A 16,220-nucleotide genomic window follows, 5' to 3' on the forward strand; every position below is an offset into this window, starting at 1 on the left:
TCCCTTCTCCTGGAAGCCGGGCTGGACCCAGGTTTCCTGTCAGGCCCTTTCCCCTGATAATCAATGAGTCTCTTTCCTCCTGCCTTTCCCCGGGGTCTGGCTGGCCGGAGTGGGAGTAGCGCTGGCCGGGAGGTGTGGTACACGGTAGTGGGGGGGTTCATTCTGCCCCCGACTAGTGGGTGCGACTTCATACCCAGCACACAGTTGGGTAGGCCACGCACCATCGTCGCCGCCCCTTGGCAATGGACTGGAAGTGCAGGTGCTCAGGCCCTCCCCCGGAGCGCTCCGTGAGAATTTCTAGGGCGCGGCTCAGGAATCTGTGTTTTACTGTGTTCTCCAGGCGATTCTTATGTGCACAGCCGTTTGAAAAGCTCTACTAGAGACCACACAGAACCCCGGGTTTGGGGAAGAGGGGCACGGGGTGGCCTGAGCCCCTGCGAGGGGTCTCTGGGTGTTCATCACCTGCTGGGAAGGTAAGACACACTATGGTCATCAGGGGACGTGCCTGAAGGCGCCAACGGGAGAGTGGTGGGATGGGCCCAGAATGGGGGTGCAGACGGGGGGCATCGAGTGGGTGTCTGGGAGGAGACCTTGGGGCCAAGAGAGCCTGAGTGTGTGAATCCCTGGTCGAGAAGCCTGAGGGCCAGCCCCATGCTAGGGCGGTATTGGGGTATGTGTAAGTGTGGAGGCTCCAGGCTACAGACCAGGTGACCCCATAAGGGACAAGCTGAAGCTCCTTCCTCCCGCCCTCCCCCCTCCCACATCAGGACTTGGCAGTACAGCCTGACACAGAGACGTGGGACCCCGGCAATCCAGACACGAAGCTGTTGGAGGCTCCTGAACCCCCAGACAGACAGATGGTCTCTCAATGCCAAACACCAGAGCTCGGCGCCATGGGGACAGGAGACATCAATCCTCAGGGATGGCCTCCCAAATCGAGGCTCAGGGGTTCCCTGAGCCCCCACAGATCGGGCAGCCCAACATCTAGAGGGCAGCGTCTGCCAGAGTCTGGCTTCTGGGGGAGCGCAGAATAGAGGGGAAAGGCCCAGCCCAGCAGTTTCCAGCCTGAAGGCCCAAGTCCCCAGCAGCCTGAGAAGGCAGCCACGTGGGGGTCCTTATGTTCTTTTCAATATTTCTAAAAGCTTAAAAGAAATCATATCCAGGCCTATGTGAAGACCCCACAGACTAATTTAATAGCAGAAGGGTCTTTCTTTGCTCTCGTTCTGTTCCGTGTGAAACCTTCCGCAGCTCTGGTTAGCAACTAGATCTTCCTTTGATTAGCAAAAGCAGAGAAACAAAGTCATTACCGGGGTGCGCCTGACTTCAAAGGCAGGCTCTTAGAACGTGGGGTCTGCTGGAGGACACGATAAGGGGTGCCCTTGGGCACGAACAGGTTGGGAACCACTGGACAAAGACATCAGAGGGTGGAACGAGGCCCCGCAGCCCTGTCCCAGGCTCCCTGAGCCTCTGACCCTCTGCCTGGGGGCCGTGTTGGGGGACAGTGGCCTGAGGACGGGGGGGAGGACAAGCAGGACCACAGCCTTCCCAGGGACACGGCTCTCAAAGACAAAGACTCAACTCACCCCCAAAACTTTGGCTTTTTGGGGGGAGAAGCTTGTGGCTAACTCAGGCCTTTGATCCCCAATCCTGCTGTTTGTAGCGAGGACGTGGCCACCACGATTACTTGACTATTAATGAGTCTGTTCAATTATTCATTGTTACATCTTTAAAACAAATCCTTCCCCTCTCTGCTCCTCTCATCCTGCTTGCCTGGATCTAAGTCTCCCCTTCAGACAAAAGGAGACAGGCGAGATTTGCGGCTCTTATAATCGAACGGTGTGACCCAGGGGAGGAGCGGGGGTGGGAACAGGCAGCAGGGGGCTGGGCAGCTGGGCCCTTGGAAGCCCTGCGGGAGAAGGAGGGTCCTCCGAGAGGTGCGTGAGGAAGGAGCGTGCAAGACCCCCCCTCCCAGTCCGGCGTAGCACAGGCCTAGAGGATGACGCAGAGCCCGGCGCCCCAGGGACCCTCACTCCCTCACCCCAAGAGGAAGGAATCAATGAGCCAAGGAGGGGGGAGCAAAGAGGACATCGCGGCACGCATGAGGCGGGCCTGGGGGCAGGTAGGGCTTGACTGCCCCCGGGCCTCGCCCTGGAACCCGCAACCCCAGACGCAGTACCTGGCGCCGCGCTGGATGAGCTGCCGGAAGCAATTACATCGTCCAGCATTAGATCTAAAAGAACGAAACACGACATTGGTCACTGGCCGGACTGGCCGGGCTGGGCAGGGCCCCCTCTAGGCAGCACGCTCCCCCTCGGCTCCAACCCTCACTCCGCCTATGAACGGGGTGCCCCGAGCACGGGTGGCTGGTCCTGAGTGTCCAGCCCCAGACTCCAGGCCCAGAGCACTTGAGGAAGATGAGCCATTGGGCTGGCTCCTCAGGGTCACAGGGGCAGGGAGACGGAGGCATGGGGAGGGGCAGGCAGCCTGTCATCAGAACAGATGTCCACTTCTCCCGGCACCTCGGCCTGGGCAGCACCTGAGATAGCTCCAGACCCCAGAAGGGGAGCCAGCTGGTCAGGCAGGGCCACAAGTGCCTCCTGCCAAAAGAGTTCCATCTGGAGAGGCCCCTCCCAGAAGGCAGACTGCAAGGTGGATGGAGCAGGGGTGGGAGCTTGGCTGCTTGGGGTGGCACGCCTGCTCAGCTTCAGGCATCCACCGGGACAGCCCAGATGGGACTCCTACCCCAGAGTCGAGCAGGGGGCCTGGGGCGCGGGCGCTGAGGATGTGGGACATGGAGAACTGCAGCACCCACCCCTGCCCAGGAGCGGGTATCTCCTCTCCATCGCCAAGGGTCCTGAGGTCCTGCCCTACCTCCCCCAGCACAGGGAGCTCCGGCTCTGTCCTTCCCCCGCCCAAGCCCCACCCCCGNACAGGTAGCAGGAGATAGGGCCAGGGGCAGAGCGGAGGGAGGGACACAGCAGCCCCTAATCCCTTTGTTGGTACTCACATTTCAACAAACCAAAGGGAAAACTCAGAGCACTGCACACATCTTACTGTCGTGAGGAAGACGGTTTATGAAAGGGTGGAGAGAAGGGAACCCCGCAGCCCAAACAGAGACAGACACACAAAGCCTTAGAGAAACCCACGCAGAAAGATACTCAGCAAGACGTGGGCCGTGACTGAGAGAGAGCCGCAGAGATAATCGAGTACCAGACAGACGGACAGGGACCCCGAAGACAGGCAGACAGGTGCAGACACACCTGCAGAAACAAAGGGGCTCCCGCCTGTTCGTTCTCTCGCATCCTTCCTGGAATCTGTGTCTTTCCCCTTAGTCTGGGCCCACCCCTGGTGTAAGAGCGTGAGGAGGGATGGGAGGGGCCTCCCCAACCAACGCCAAGAGATGTTAGAGATCCCAGGTGAGGGGGCTGAGGAGTCTAAGGCCAGAGAGTCGTGAGATTAGAGTTCCTATAACCTCAAACCTTCCCTGAGAGATTCTTTCTCCCCACCCTGGCTTGGCAAAAAAAAAAAAAAAAAGGCAGCCAGGAAGCCAGGGGCTTCTGCTGGAGATGGGGGGAGAGAGCGGATCTGGGGTTCTCTCACTCATTGTCCATTTGTAGGTTCCGCTGAGGCCTCGCTCAGCAACTACAGACCCAAGGCAGGCCCAGGTTCCAGGTGCTCGCTCCCCAACCCCGGGGCGGCGAGTCTGGCACTGAGACAGTCCCTGGGTCTCTGGACACCGGCAGGCGGCCAAGTAGCGGGATTCGCATCCCATGAGGCTCCTCTGAGAGGCGAGCTGGGCGAGGTCGCGCATCACCCGGCGTCCTCTGAGGAGTATGATGCTGAGACCCGGGGAGCCCCGCCGGGGGAGGGGGGTCGCTCCCCCTCCCCCACGGGGCTGAACGGGTCTGCTTCATGCGTGCTCTAAAGGCTGACATGCTCTTGAGGGGAAGGAGGTGAGGAGGGGGGTGGGAGCACCTTCTCCCGGCCCCCAGCCACAGCCCCTGCTCCCCTGCCGTCACAAGGCCAAGGTCAAGCACGACTCAGAGAGATGTGGAAAGACTACCGACCAGCCATCTGCTTCTCCTTACTCCTTCTCTTTTTCTCCAGTCTCCGTAAACGCTTCTCCTCCCGCCGCCGGGCCTCCTCCTCTTCCTGGTGCTGCCGACACTTGTGGAAGTTCTCCACCACCACGCCCACAAACATGTTCAGGACAAAGAAGGCCACGATGAGCAGGAACGAGATGAAGTACAGCAGCATCCAGGGGTTGTGGTTCATGATGGGCTGGTGGGGGCCAGGAAGGACAGGTGGCGGCATCAGCCCGAGGATGCGTCAGACCCAGCTGCCTCAGGGGCTGCCCCACAGCCTGGGTTCCTTAAGACATAGCCCACAGACTTAGTTAGCTACGGGGCCCCAGCAGGTGATCTAAATGAGTGAAGTGGCTTTGGTGTTAGACAGTAGGGAGGGGTGGGGACTGTGGCAAAGTAGAGGGGTAGGTATTCTATCCAAAAGGGGCAGCTGCTTCCTTTTCCAGGTAACTCCTGCCCTGAAGGAATGCTCGCCCTAAGTTCCCAGGATTAGTCCTTAGACTAATCCTGAACAGGCACAATCCTGGACTTCCACGTGAAATCCACCTGTTTTTAGATGTTTGCCACTATTCAAAAAAGTGTAAACGTATTGCAATCCAATAAAACACACCGGGATTTGGCCTGCAGGCTACCAACCAAAGCCTCTGCTATAGGGGTGAGGCCTCTTTGATGGCATTTTGTCCATCAGCCTCCCTCTTTCTGTCCAGGGCCTGCACCCCATCATGCTGAGAGCAGCCTGAGCCCAAAGGTGGATCCTGCCCACCCCAGCCCTACCTGTTGGTCCACACCCACAGCATCCAGCCCGTCATACATGATGTCCACCCAGCCATCCTTGGAGGCCAGCACGAACAGGGACATCAGGGCCTTGGGGGAGGGGAGGAGGAGAAACCACCTGAAACCAAGGATGTGTGGCCAAACCACCCACCACCTGTCCCCAGAGCACCCCCTGGCAGCACCTCGGGGCCCCTCGCCTTTCAGGGGTCAGAGCTGAGTCACACTCCAGGCCCTACGAGAGCTCTCTGTCCCAGGGCTCCATGGCTGTTGTGAAGCCAGAGGAGCCCTGGGAGATGATCAAGCCCTCTGACCTCGGCCAGGTAGAGCAAGGGACACCAGAGCTCCGAACATCCAGAAAGCAAAACCAGGCCGGGTCTGGGAAACACACCAGCAAAAGTGAACGAGCAATTTTGTTTTCTACATGGCGCTGCGTTTGCGAACACGGAAGAAGAGAAGGCGTCTCCTTGATGATGTAAACGTGCCCCAAGCAGACACACACATCATCTCCTTGCATCCTTCCCCGACTCTCCATGGAAATACCAGGATGACCCACGCACCCGCAGACGAAGCGGAGGCCCTGGCAAGTCAGTCGTCCTGTGTGCATCGGGACGCGTGGACTCGTATCCTCTCCTGACGCCTGCCACCGCCACCACCACCCCCACCCCCACCTTGGAGCATGGAGCTCACCTGGCCGAGGTTGTCAAAGTTGTACTTGTGCCGGACCCACCGATAGCTGGCCTCGGCACAGTCAGACTTGTTGGTGATGTTCCTGGTGTCCTCGCCCTGGCATACGAAGAACTTCCCTTTGAAGAGCTAGACACACACATGCCCAGACACAGAACTGAGTGAGCCGTGGCTGCCGCAGGAAGCCCTGAGCTCCCCAGCCCCACCTCTCCCACATAAGCCCTGGGGCCCAAGAGCTCCGGGCACACCCTGGCTGAGGACCCGGTGTGCGGTGGGGTGGGGTCGGGGGAACACCGACTGGAACCTCCCCTGCAGGCACCCCTTCCTCTGGGCTCCTGGGAGCAGAGACCCGAGAGAAGGAGAAAAGGTCAGCAGGGCAGGTGCCTGGGAAGGATGGGGGGAGGGGAAGGGTCATTGGTTTTCTACAAAGGGAGAAGTCAGTGGCTCTCCAAGTAGGGTCCCTGGACCAGCAGCATCGGCATCGTCTAGGAACATGCTAGAAATGCAAACTCTCGGGCCCACTCTAGACCCACTGAATCAGATGCTTTTGGGGAGGGGCCAAGCAGCCAGGTTTAAGGCTAGCTATTGCGGACTCCACTTTACAGATGAGGAAAACGAAGGCTGAGTAGCGAGTTCACACTCCGCTAGGGTTGAATAACCAGTAGGTGGCAGAAAGGGGGCTTGAACTCAGGTATTTCTGACTGGAAAGCTTGCCCTCATTCTAGAACAGACCAGGCTATGACTGTGGGTGGGGAAGGGAAGGGAGGGTCAGGAGGACCAGGAGGCCTGGGCAAGCAGCTGACGATGGACCTGAGTCCACTGGAAAAGCCCAGGACTGGGCTCCCGATGGTTCCCTCTGCTCATCCGAGCTGGCTGGAAGTGAGGGAAGGGGAAGGGGCACTGGGTGTGCCAAGAGGCACCACACAGTTTTGGCAAATGTACCCCAGCCTGGTCCCTGGGGCTAGAGAATTCAAGGAAACCAGGAACAGCCCTCTCCCCGGGGCAAAGAGGACACTCCTGGAAGCCAAAGGACGGGAACGGGAGGGGCGGTAGCCACCCAGGAGCTCCCCCGCCGTCCAGACAGCCGGCTGTCTACCCTGAAGCCGAAACAGCTGGAGCTAGGGGTTCTGGAAGGCTTGGGTGGAGGGGCTCCCCGGCTCCTGGGGGCGCCTGCTGAATCCTGCAGGCAGCTCCTGATCTTTTTTTCCTCCCGAGCCAGTTTCCTCCCTGGGCCAGAGGCCCAGTTTCCCCGGCAGCCCCCACTTCCTGCCTCGTCTGGGGTCTGCACCCTCCTGCCTGCCAGCTCGCCGCTAACCTGGCCCAGCTGTCTGGGCCCTGGCTCCCCGGGCCTGGCGGGCAGCCCACTGAGTGCAAGCAGGGAGGGGAGGGGATCCCGGAGCAGACCAGGCCAGCGCCGCGTCTGTCCTCCAGAGCGCAGGGTGGGAGGGGGGCAGGAACAGCAGTCTGCAGCTGCCACAGGTCAGCAGCCTCCCTGAGGCCCTCATCCCCTTTGGGGACTTCTTCTAGGCTCCTCGTTTTCTCCAAAACGCCCAGGAGGCAAAGGGGCCTGAGGCCTAGGGCCTCGAGGGAAGTGTCCCCGTTTATTCCTTTCTGGAATAAAGACAGCAGCAGCAGCTTGAGTCTCAGCAGCCGAGGGCCAAGAGGAAGGCTACTCCTTGGGTTTCCAGCACCCCCTGGCCCCCAGACCCCCCACAAACCTGCACCCCCAGGATGCCAAAAATGATGAAGAAGGCGCAGCAGATGACCACGATGTTGCCGATGGGCTTCAGCGAGGACATGAGCGTCTCCACTACCAGCTTCAGCCCCTGGGCCCGGCTGATGACCCTGGGGAGGGACGGAGGGGAATAAAAGGGGTTCCCGCAGCTCAGAAGCTCCCTTGTCCCTTGCCCTGCTGCCCCCGCCCCCCATCTGGGCTCACCGGTCCCCATCCTGGGCTCTGGCTTTCTGGGCTTCACGTGCAGAACACTCCTCTTTGCACGGGGTGCCTGCCATGGGGACTCCCAGCCCATCTCTCCAGACGGGATGCGGATACCCCCAACCCTTCCCAGCTCCCCCTCCGCTCCCAGATGTCAAAGTATGACCTGATGGGGTTGGGGTAGGGACTCAACTCAAGGGAGGTGGGACTCAGAGATGCAGTGTGTCGTGGGGACAGCGAGGCCGACTTGTAGGGGGCATGGAAGGTGCAGGCAAGGAGGGGGAGGAGGTGGGAGGGGGATCATCGCTAGTCAGTCAGTATTGTCCCCGTCCGTGGAAAGTTCTGACATGGGAGTGGGGTGGGGGTGGAGGGTGATCGTGGGCGGGTCTCCTGAAAGAGCAGATTCCCTGTCAGCGGAGTTGGCTGGTGGGTGGTCCCTGAGAGGTGTGTGAAGGCGGGGACAGGAGTCTGTTACCTCACCAGGGAGGACGGCCACCCTCAATGGTGCGACCCAAGGGAGAGCTTCAGCTGAAGGATAGGAGGGCCCTGCCCACGGCCTCTTATATTGTGGCCTGCCCCAGGTCGGGGGCACGGTAGCCTCGAGCAGCCTGTCCTGTGGGGGTCACAGGCAGGAAGCGGGGACCCGTGGGGCTCTCGCCGCACTGCGGGGTTGCCGGAGGTGGCCCTGAGGAGGACGCTCGGCCGGGGCGCACCTGAGTGGGCGCAGGGTCCGCAGCAGCCTCAGAACCCGCAGCATGCCCAGGATCTTGGTGCCGCTGTCGGAGACCATGGACACCAGGATGTCGATGATGGAGATGAGCACCAGCAGCCCGTCGAGAATGTTCCAGCTGCTGCGCAGGTACGCCTGCTCCCCGAAGCACCAGCCCAGCGCTACCACCTGAGGACGCCCGCCGCATCACTGTCGCCGCCGCCGCCCTGCGGTCCCCAGCCCTGCGCTCCGACTGTGGTCAATCTCACCAACCCCCCCGCGCCCCCCAGGAACCAGAGAGCCCCAAAGCAACACCGACCCCCTCATCACCTTCACGGTCATCTCTGCCAGAAAGACTGCAGTAAAGATGTAATTGGAGAGGGTCAGGAAGATGCGTTCCTGCAAGAGACAGCAGGCAGGTGTCGCCCACTAGGACCCCCTCCGTGGCCCGGGCTGCTCTGCATACAGAAGCCAGGAACTGCCTCCAACATTTGACTCGGGAAAATGGCCCCCACCTTCCCCAACAAGGCAGACAACCTCCTCTCCCCAGAGCTCTCCCTCTCCCTCTCTCTCTCTCTCTCACACACACACACAACCAGCACCAGGCCCCCTGACTCACTTGCAGCTCTGTGGACAGTCTGAACAGCACTGCCTCCCGCCCCCCGAATGGCCTGGAAGGAGAAACGTGCCCCAACAGTGCTGTCATCTGAGCCCCGTATTTCAGAAACCCTCACAACTGGAGCAGGGTTTACCTGGATCTCTGACCCCCCTTATCCTACTCTCCGCCCTTCTCCCCGCACTTGCTTTCCTGCTACGTGGCCCAGAAATGGAGCCACAGGGCAAGCAAGGAGCCCAACTAGAGCCTGTGTATCCCCTGGCACCATATTCATGGGGGCAGGGCGGGAAAGAAGGTGACCCGGTCCCCTGTTATCTGGGGGGGTCCATCCCTGGGTGGCCAGGAGCCGGGGGGAGAGGGCCAGAAAGGTATCAGGTAGAGCGTGAGTGTCAGAGAGAGAAATGGAAGAAGGGCAAGAGAGAAGCAGGCACAGGACAGAGCGAGAGGTGGAGGGGTTGATGGGGGGGTGAGATGTGGCGACAGAGGCAGAGGGCCCTGCAGCAAGGCTTTGGGCAGGTGGCAGACAACGGGGCCATGGGACCAGCCGTTCTTGTTCTCACCCCACACAAGCCCCAGGGGTGCTCCCCTCAGCCACCTCTTCCCAGGCCGGCCCTCCGTTCCAAAGGGTCCCTCCATCCCCACCCTGGCCCGGCTGGAGCCCACCCTAATGGGGACTAGAAACCCAAGAGTGCTGAAGTCTGAATGGCAAGGTGGGGGGCGGTGAGGAGAGGTGGGGGGTCACTCTGAGCAAGTGGGGCAAGATGTTGTGAGGGGCAAACATTGTCTGGGGTCAGGGCCCACGGTGCCCGGCTGGGGAGAGACAGCTGCCAGAGCCAGTGGGGCCCGTCCCGAAGAGGGGCTGGGACCCCGGGAGTACGTCCACATACTCAGGCCTCTGGCCCTTCCTCTCCATCTGAGGGGGACTAACAGGTTCACAGCCAAGCAGAAGTGACCGGTGTCCCCACTAACATGCCTGAAAACCTACTTTTTTGTGACCTGGCAGGACCAAGAGGAGCGAAGGGCATCTCCCTCTCTCCCACTCTCCGTTGCCCGTGAGGTACTCTGGGCAGGACGTCTCCCCCCAGCAGCACAGAGGTCATGGGCGAAACCCAGACCTTTTGCAGGGAGCAGGGGAAGCAAGACCACTCAGCCCAGCCGGGGCCTCTCCTGCTGTTCGCATCACCCCAACACTCGCCGACTCACACCTGGGCCCCTGGGTCTCTGGCTCCCGAGCACGTGCTGTGCCTGGGAAGCCACAGGGCTCACTTTTCACCCAGGTAAGGAGCAGCCCCCACCCCACCCCCCGGCTGGGCTGCTGTACCAATGAAGGGAAATAGAGGCAGAGGCAGGAGAGGGACATGGGAGGCAGCCCAGAGTGCCAGGCAGGGAGGCCTTAAAGGAGACTCCTGGTCCCCTCCCTCCATGTCTCTCTGGGCCTCCTCGCCCGCCTGGCTGGCTCTCTGAGCGCTAACCCTGGAGGGGGCTGGCACCCAGCAGGCACTGAACAGCCACCGAGTTTAGTCTTTGGTGACTCACAGCACTGTGGGGGTCGATCTTGGGACGCTCCATGGCGATGGTGATGCAGTTGAGGAAGATGATGACAAGGACCACATGGTCGAACATCTTGTGGGTGATGATTCGGTGACATAAGAGGCGGAACCTGCTGGAAGACAGGCAAATGCTGGGCAGGGGGCGAGCAGGGCAGCAGTGAGAGTCCTTGCCCCGCAGCCTCTCCCCCTCCTGGGCCCTCCCAACCCAGGGCCCCTCTCTCACTTGCCCCTAGGCCAGGGGACATTTCTAGCATCCCTGGGATGCTGTCACAGGGTCATTTCCCAGGAGGAGAGGTCAGGGACCCCCTGCTCACCTTGACTGAGGAGGGAAGATGTATGCGGACCAGGAGTCTCGCTCACGGCAGCAAGCAGGCAGCCGGGCTCGGATCCACGCTCTCATCCGCTCCCCTCTGCTCTGTAGAAGGGTCACAGGACTCATTTGCAGGGCCCAGTCCCCGAGTTCCCCGGGCCCACCCTGCTCCTCGTCAGCAGCTCCGTGGCCCTCATGCCCTGTCTAGTCTCTCCCGCTCAGCTCAGCCCTCTGCCATGCTTCTCTTCCTTGATTCCTAAGACCCCCCCATCTCCCTCTAAGCCCCTTCTCATCCCCTGAGCATCACTCACTTCGCTCATCTTCACCCATCCTCCCCTGCACCCCCCCTTCCCAGTCTGCTTTTATCCTCTCTGTCTCCAGCCCGGCCCCACCTGCCCTCCCTGTTTCCCTCCCCGTGGGGCTTGGAAGCTGTATCAATTATCAAACATTGTCCCCATCCCAGCTGTCTGTTCAAAGATACACCTGGGACCAGCAGACACTGGTCCCTTTCTCCTTGTGTGCTAACCCTGAGGTCCTGGGTCCCTGTGCTCCATCCCCAGGGCTCAAGGTGGTGGTGAGGGGCCCCGGGGAGGGGTGAATGGGTAAGGGCGGGTGTGAAGTCAAGGCTTGTGATGAGGTCGAGATGAGAAAGGGGGACAGGGGAGGGCATCCATTTGGAGAGATGAGTGATGGGTATTTCTGAGTCACAGGGGGAGGGCCATGAAAGATTCATACGCATCTGCCCGAAACCATTCACAGCCACGAAGGACCGCAGTGCCGCAGCCCCGCGATGATGAGGATCTGGGGCTCGGCGGGGTGGACATAGGGAGGAAAGGGGCCGTTTGGGGCTCCGCTTTCTGGCTGGCACCCCTTGAGATCCCTGGGGTGTGATGGGGCGTGCTGGTAACTCCCTGAATGCCACAGAGCCAGGAGGGGGTGGTCCAGCCCCGTGCCAGGTCAGGCACAGCTCCCCTCGCTCGAGGTCAGGGGTGAGAGGTCACTGTGCCCACAGGGGCCTCACCAGGTTGCCCTCGTCATCGCCATCATCCCCATCCAGTGGGGGGTCGTCGGGCCGCAGGACCCGGGCCAGGCGCCCCGAGGCCGACTTGCCATTGCAGTCCTGGTGCTCGGAGGCTGAGCTGCGGCCACTGGCCGTGCGGTGCAGTGCGGGCACCTGCAGCGTGTCTGGCAGGTCGAAGGAGTTCTTGGCCTCTCGCTCCAGGGAGCCCCCGGGGCGCCAGTCGCTACCTGCTGGGCTGGCCCTCTCCTCTTCCGAGCTCTCGTCCTCGTCCTGGCTTTCTCGGCCCTCACCTGACAACAGGGACCGCCGCTCCCCACTCGGGCTCCTCCGCTTCAGGCTGGGGGCACGGCCCAGGCTGTTACGGCTGGAGCGCCTGCTGGTCCAGCTGCTTGCCGCGCTCCAGGGGCTGTGTGGAGAGCTGCGGGCGCTTGGCTGGGGGGGGGCGGGGAGCCAAGAAGAGGGCGGTCACCACCAAGACCTCACAGGCCTGCACCCCTTCCCATGCACGCTGTCTCCCGTGAGCCCCTTCCGCATCACATCAGGTACAGGGGTGTGAGCAGGAGCCCTGGCCCAGACGCCTGGTTGCAGATTTCTTACTCCAACCAGCTGTGTGACCTTTGGCAAGTTACTAAACCTCTCTGTGCCTCAGTTCCTCATCTGTATGTGAGCCTTGACTCTAGTACCTACTCCTCATTTAGACGACTGACAGTATGCAATGACAGCAGGGGCACAGGCCGCGACAGCGGCTCCTGGATTAAAGTGCTGGCTCTGTCACCGGCTCACTGCAGAACTTCCCACCAATCAGTCTGGTGATCTGAGACTCAGATCCCCATCTTACAGATGGGGAGAATCACGATACCTTCCTCATAGGGTTGCGATGAGGATTCAGGGTGTTTAGAACATTTGGGAGCAGTATCTGGAACAGGGCCTGGTCCACGGTCATTAACTGCATGGGGTTTACGATTCTTACAATGAACTATTAGGAAGATAAGGACCCCCCCCAACTTCCAAAATGCAACTCAGAGGTTGAGTTTCACAAAAGATCACTGAGTTAAGGGACGGAAGAGTAGGATTAGAACACGGCTCTTTTGCCCCCGAGGCCAGAGCCCTACACCTGCCTGCATTTCTAGCCCTACTGACTTTCCTGGGGCTTGTCCAGCTGATGGCTCAGAGGCTGTCCCCCGGGGCCTGTCCAATTCCCTCCTCTTTTCCCTCCTGACATCTGCGCATCTCCCACTGTCCGGCACCCACATGCCCCCCATACCGGTGACTTCATCTCATGGGCCGCCCCTGGCTCAGCAGACCCGCTGCTGCTGGTGCGGCGGGAGGCGGGGCCCAGCACCTCGGCCAGGCCGGTGCTGGAACTCTTGGGGAGCGACATGGGTGTGGCGGCCGTGTGGATGATAAGAGGTGGCAGCAGGCTCCTCCGCAGCTCCGGGTGCTCCCCCAGGGACACCACTGCTGGCGGAGAGAGGGAGAGACCCTGAGTCCACCCGAGGCTGGCCCAGGGCCAGGGGCCGCACCCCCAGGATAGATACTCACAGGCCAAGCGCTTCTTCCTGTCCCCATTGCCATTCAGGCTGGGTGAGAAGAAATCAGGCTCTGACTCGGACTTGGTGGCATCTCCCTAGGGTAGGGGAGCAGCGGGCCATTAGGACCCTGGCAGGGCAGGGGTTAGTGGGATGGACTGAGGTGTTCCTGTCTCCACACACACACACACCACACAGAGGCTACAGGAACCAGCAACCACAGCACGAGGCATGCACTGGCACAGGCCAGACCACCCAGGCGTGGGGCCCAGAGCTCCCCAGGGCCCCCGACACCTCTGCCTCCCCCCAGGCACACCTCAGAGAAGGCCATGGCTCACGCCAGAGCCCACAACACAACCAGCCTGGCTGGGACGGGCTCCACGAAGGGCTGAGGGGAGAAGGGAGAGTGAGCCGGGTGGGTGGGTGGCAGAGGCCAGAGGGAGCTGGGGACCTAAGTGAGATGGTCCCTAGAGCCTAAACTCCAATTTGTGCCCTCTGCTTTCCTTCCGTGGCTGCCCTCCCCCCAGGGCCTCAGACCTGCGGACCCTAGAAGGTGATTGAAAGACCCCAGACAGAGCAGCTCAGCCCAAAGATGCCACTTGAGGCCCTCTGCTCCTTCCCCTCGTCTTTCCCAAGACCCCGCCCCTTCCCCTGGCCCCATTTGTACCTCTGTCCCTGTCTCTGGGGCAGTTTTTCCTTCTTAGCAGGTCAGTAGGTTCCCCAGTAATTACATACTTCTCCTTAAGAAGTTATTAAGAAATACTTGATTGCTACTTTTGATAAGGACATAAATATTGCGTAATTGGCATCTCAGGGGATCATTTTCATTAACTCAGTTTACATCCCTAACGAGGCTTTTAATTATCGAGCGGGATCTCCAGGGGGCTGCTCGGGACGCACAGCACCGTGGGGTCCCGCGGGGATCCTGGCTCCGGCCCGAAATTCCAGTGCCAGTGCAGGGAACGGCAGAGCACAGGCTCAGCGTGGGGGCCAGAGGAGGAGCATGTCCCCGAATACCTGCTGGGCCTCCCAGGCGGTCAGGGGGCCAGAGACTCAGAAGCGGATTTAAAATTCTGGTACCTTCCGGCCAGAGGCACCTCCACCCTCACATCCTCCACAGACTTGTCCTGAGCTGAGGCAGCTTGTGGGGTCTCCAACAGGGGCTCAGGGCAAGGGGGAGGGGAGAGAGATGGGGGAACACGGTCTGTGGCCACGGATCCCGAGTCCACGGAGGTCCGATGGCTGGGACTCCTCGGGGACCTCAGTGTAGGCACGCACACACGGTGTCCCCCACACGTGCACACAGAGGATTCTAAGTCCCTTCCTTCTCCCGCCCCTCCACCGGTCCAGCGGGGGACGGGAACGGTGCCCTTGGCAGGTTGATGGGGGCAGAGGCAAGGAGGCTCCCCCTCTCCATGTCCTCGGCGGGGGAAGGGACTTAAAATCGAAGCAAACCTCACGACACCAATGACCACCACAGCTACCACAGTTGCACAGGAGCTGAGCGTGAACACGAGCACAGAGACGGGGAGGCAGAGTGGAGGGGGCACAGGGCACGGGGAGGAGGGCATGCCGACTCATGATCGCGTACCTACCCCCTGGGAGTCGACAGGCAGCTGAATACAGCTTAACTGTCCACTCGCATCTTCCCGTTTGCTGATTTCCTACAGGGAGACGGGGAGGCAGGGGATGGGCGCTGGTCACAGGCGCTCGGGCTTTCAGACATCAACAGTGTCCAAAGAGGGTGAAGAAAAGGATGGTGCAAACTGGGCAGGGTGGGAGGGGGACAAGACACCGGGGGCTAGGGGAGGAGGAGAAAGGGGACAGAACGGCCTTCCAGAATTCAACCACAGGCCCTCAGGCCAGAATGAATCTGAAGGGTGAGGGCAGAGGCCAGGAAGATGGGGAGAAGGGCAGGGAAGGAGACTGTGCCCCCCAATAATCCAAATAACGACAGCTACCCTTCACTGGGGGCGTGCCAGCCCTCCCGAAACTGCCTTATTAATACCAGCTCGCCTCTCGCAAGGTGGGAAGGAGGGACCACCCATGCCATCTCAGAGGAGACACCCGAGGCTTGGAGAAGCTGAGACAACTGCCACAAGGCACAGAGAATAAGAGGTGGATCTGGGCCTCGCACCTGAGTCTCCAGCCCTGAGTCTCCAGCCCCATGCTGGCAGGGGGCTTGGGGACTGGGCGGAGAGGGATGGCGAGGAGGAGGGGCTGGAGGCAGAGGCTGGGAGGGGGCTGAAGGCCGGGAGCTGGAACAGGCCTCCCCACTCCCACACGCTCAGCCTGTGTCCCTCCAAATCAGACCGGGTCCAGCTGCTCCCACTGGGATGGGATGTGACAAGTAACATGGGGATGACAGCTATGATGTTGTTTAATATCAATTAATGGCCTCACACAGGGCCTGCCGCCTGTTCATTTAATTAAGTGTGTGGATGATAACTATACAGGGATTCAGGGCACTGCCCCCCGCAGTCGGGAAATCAACAGCCGAGCCAGCCCAGCCCCCTGGGGCTCCTCCCTCTTACCTCTTGGCAGGGTGGCAAGGCCAGCCAGGGGCTACCCTTGAGCCCTCCTGCTAGTGCCGCCCAACAAAATGGGGGTGGCCACTTCCTCTACCGAGGGGGGTTGCCTTGTGTGTCACAATAGCAAAAAGCAGCCTCTCCTGCCAGATCGTGGGGCTCCCTCAAAGCCGCATGTGCAACCCCCTGAAACTCGTTCACTAGAGGGCAGGTGTTTCTGGACGCATTCAGGTCACTGGCATGGAGTGACCGACCCTCCCCTCCCCCACCCTGGTGTTGGCCCCCCCACATGCAGGACAGCGGGTAGCTGGTCCAGCCCCTCCTGTGGTCACTCCAGGGCCATGCCCCTGCCTCCCCCGTCCTCCCCAGGGGGGCATTGATCTGGACATCTTTTCTCCATCCCGGAAGCCCAGGCCTGAAGCACCAAGCCCTGAGTGGGACCCTCTCCTAGAGGCACCTGTGTGCTGCGCTGCCGCTT

At 60.8% G+C, this 16,220-nt stretch overlaps 1 protein-coding gene across 36 annotated transcripts in view; it reads right to left on the reverse strand.

Annotated features, from left to right (window-relative positions):
• CACNA1G (calcium voltage-gated channel subunit alpha1 G) overlaps positions 1–16,220 on the reverse strand; it is a 62,480-nt gene that overhangs the window by 13,833 nt on the left and 32,427 nt on the right. For 5 of the 36 annotated variants that reach the window (XM_034640725.1, XM_034640724.1, XM_034640718.1 and 2 more), the window contains 13 exons: positions 14,810–14,878; positions 13,228–13,312; positions 12,950–13,146; positions 11,686–12,117; positions 10,669–10,769; positions 10,341–10,467; positions 8,519–8,587; positions 8,193–8,377; positions 7,262–7,388; positions 5,547–5,672; positions 4,860–4,949; positions 4,068–4,281; positions 2,177–2,230 (listed from right to left, as the gene is read on the reverse strand). In XM_034640725.1, coding sequence (XP_034496616.1) covers positions 2,177–2,230; positions 4,068–4,281; positions 4,860–4,949; positions 5,547–5,672; positions 7,262–7,388; positions 8,193–8,377; positions 8,519–8,587; positions 10,341–10,467; positions 10,669–10,769; positions 11,686–12,117; positions 12,950–13,146; positions 13,228–13,312; positions 14,810–14,878 — 1,876 coding nt within the window. The remainder of the gene's footprint in view (positions 1–2,176; positions 2,231–4,067; positions 4,282–4,859; positions 4,950–5,546; positions 5,673–7,261; positions 7,389–8,192; positions 8,378–8,518; positions 8,588–10,340; positions 10,468–10,668; positions 10,770–11,685; positions 12,118–12,949; positions 13,147–13,227; positions 13,313–14,809; positions 14,879–16,220) is intronic. The other 31 variants (XM_034640740.1, XM_034640723.1, XM_034640751.1 and 28 more) reach the window with 16 other exon arrangements.

This window comes from Ailuropoda melanoleuca, chromosome 13 (genome assembly GCF_002007445.2).
Source record: "Ailuropoda melanoleuca isolate Jingjing chromosome 13, ASM200744v2, whole genome shotgun sequence".
Classification (NCBI taxonomy): Eukaryota; Metazoa; Chordata; class Mammalia; order Carnivora; family Ursidae; genus Ailuropoda; species Ailuropoda melanoleuca.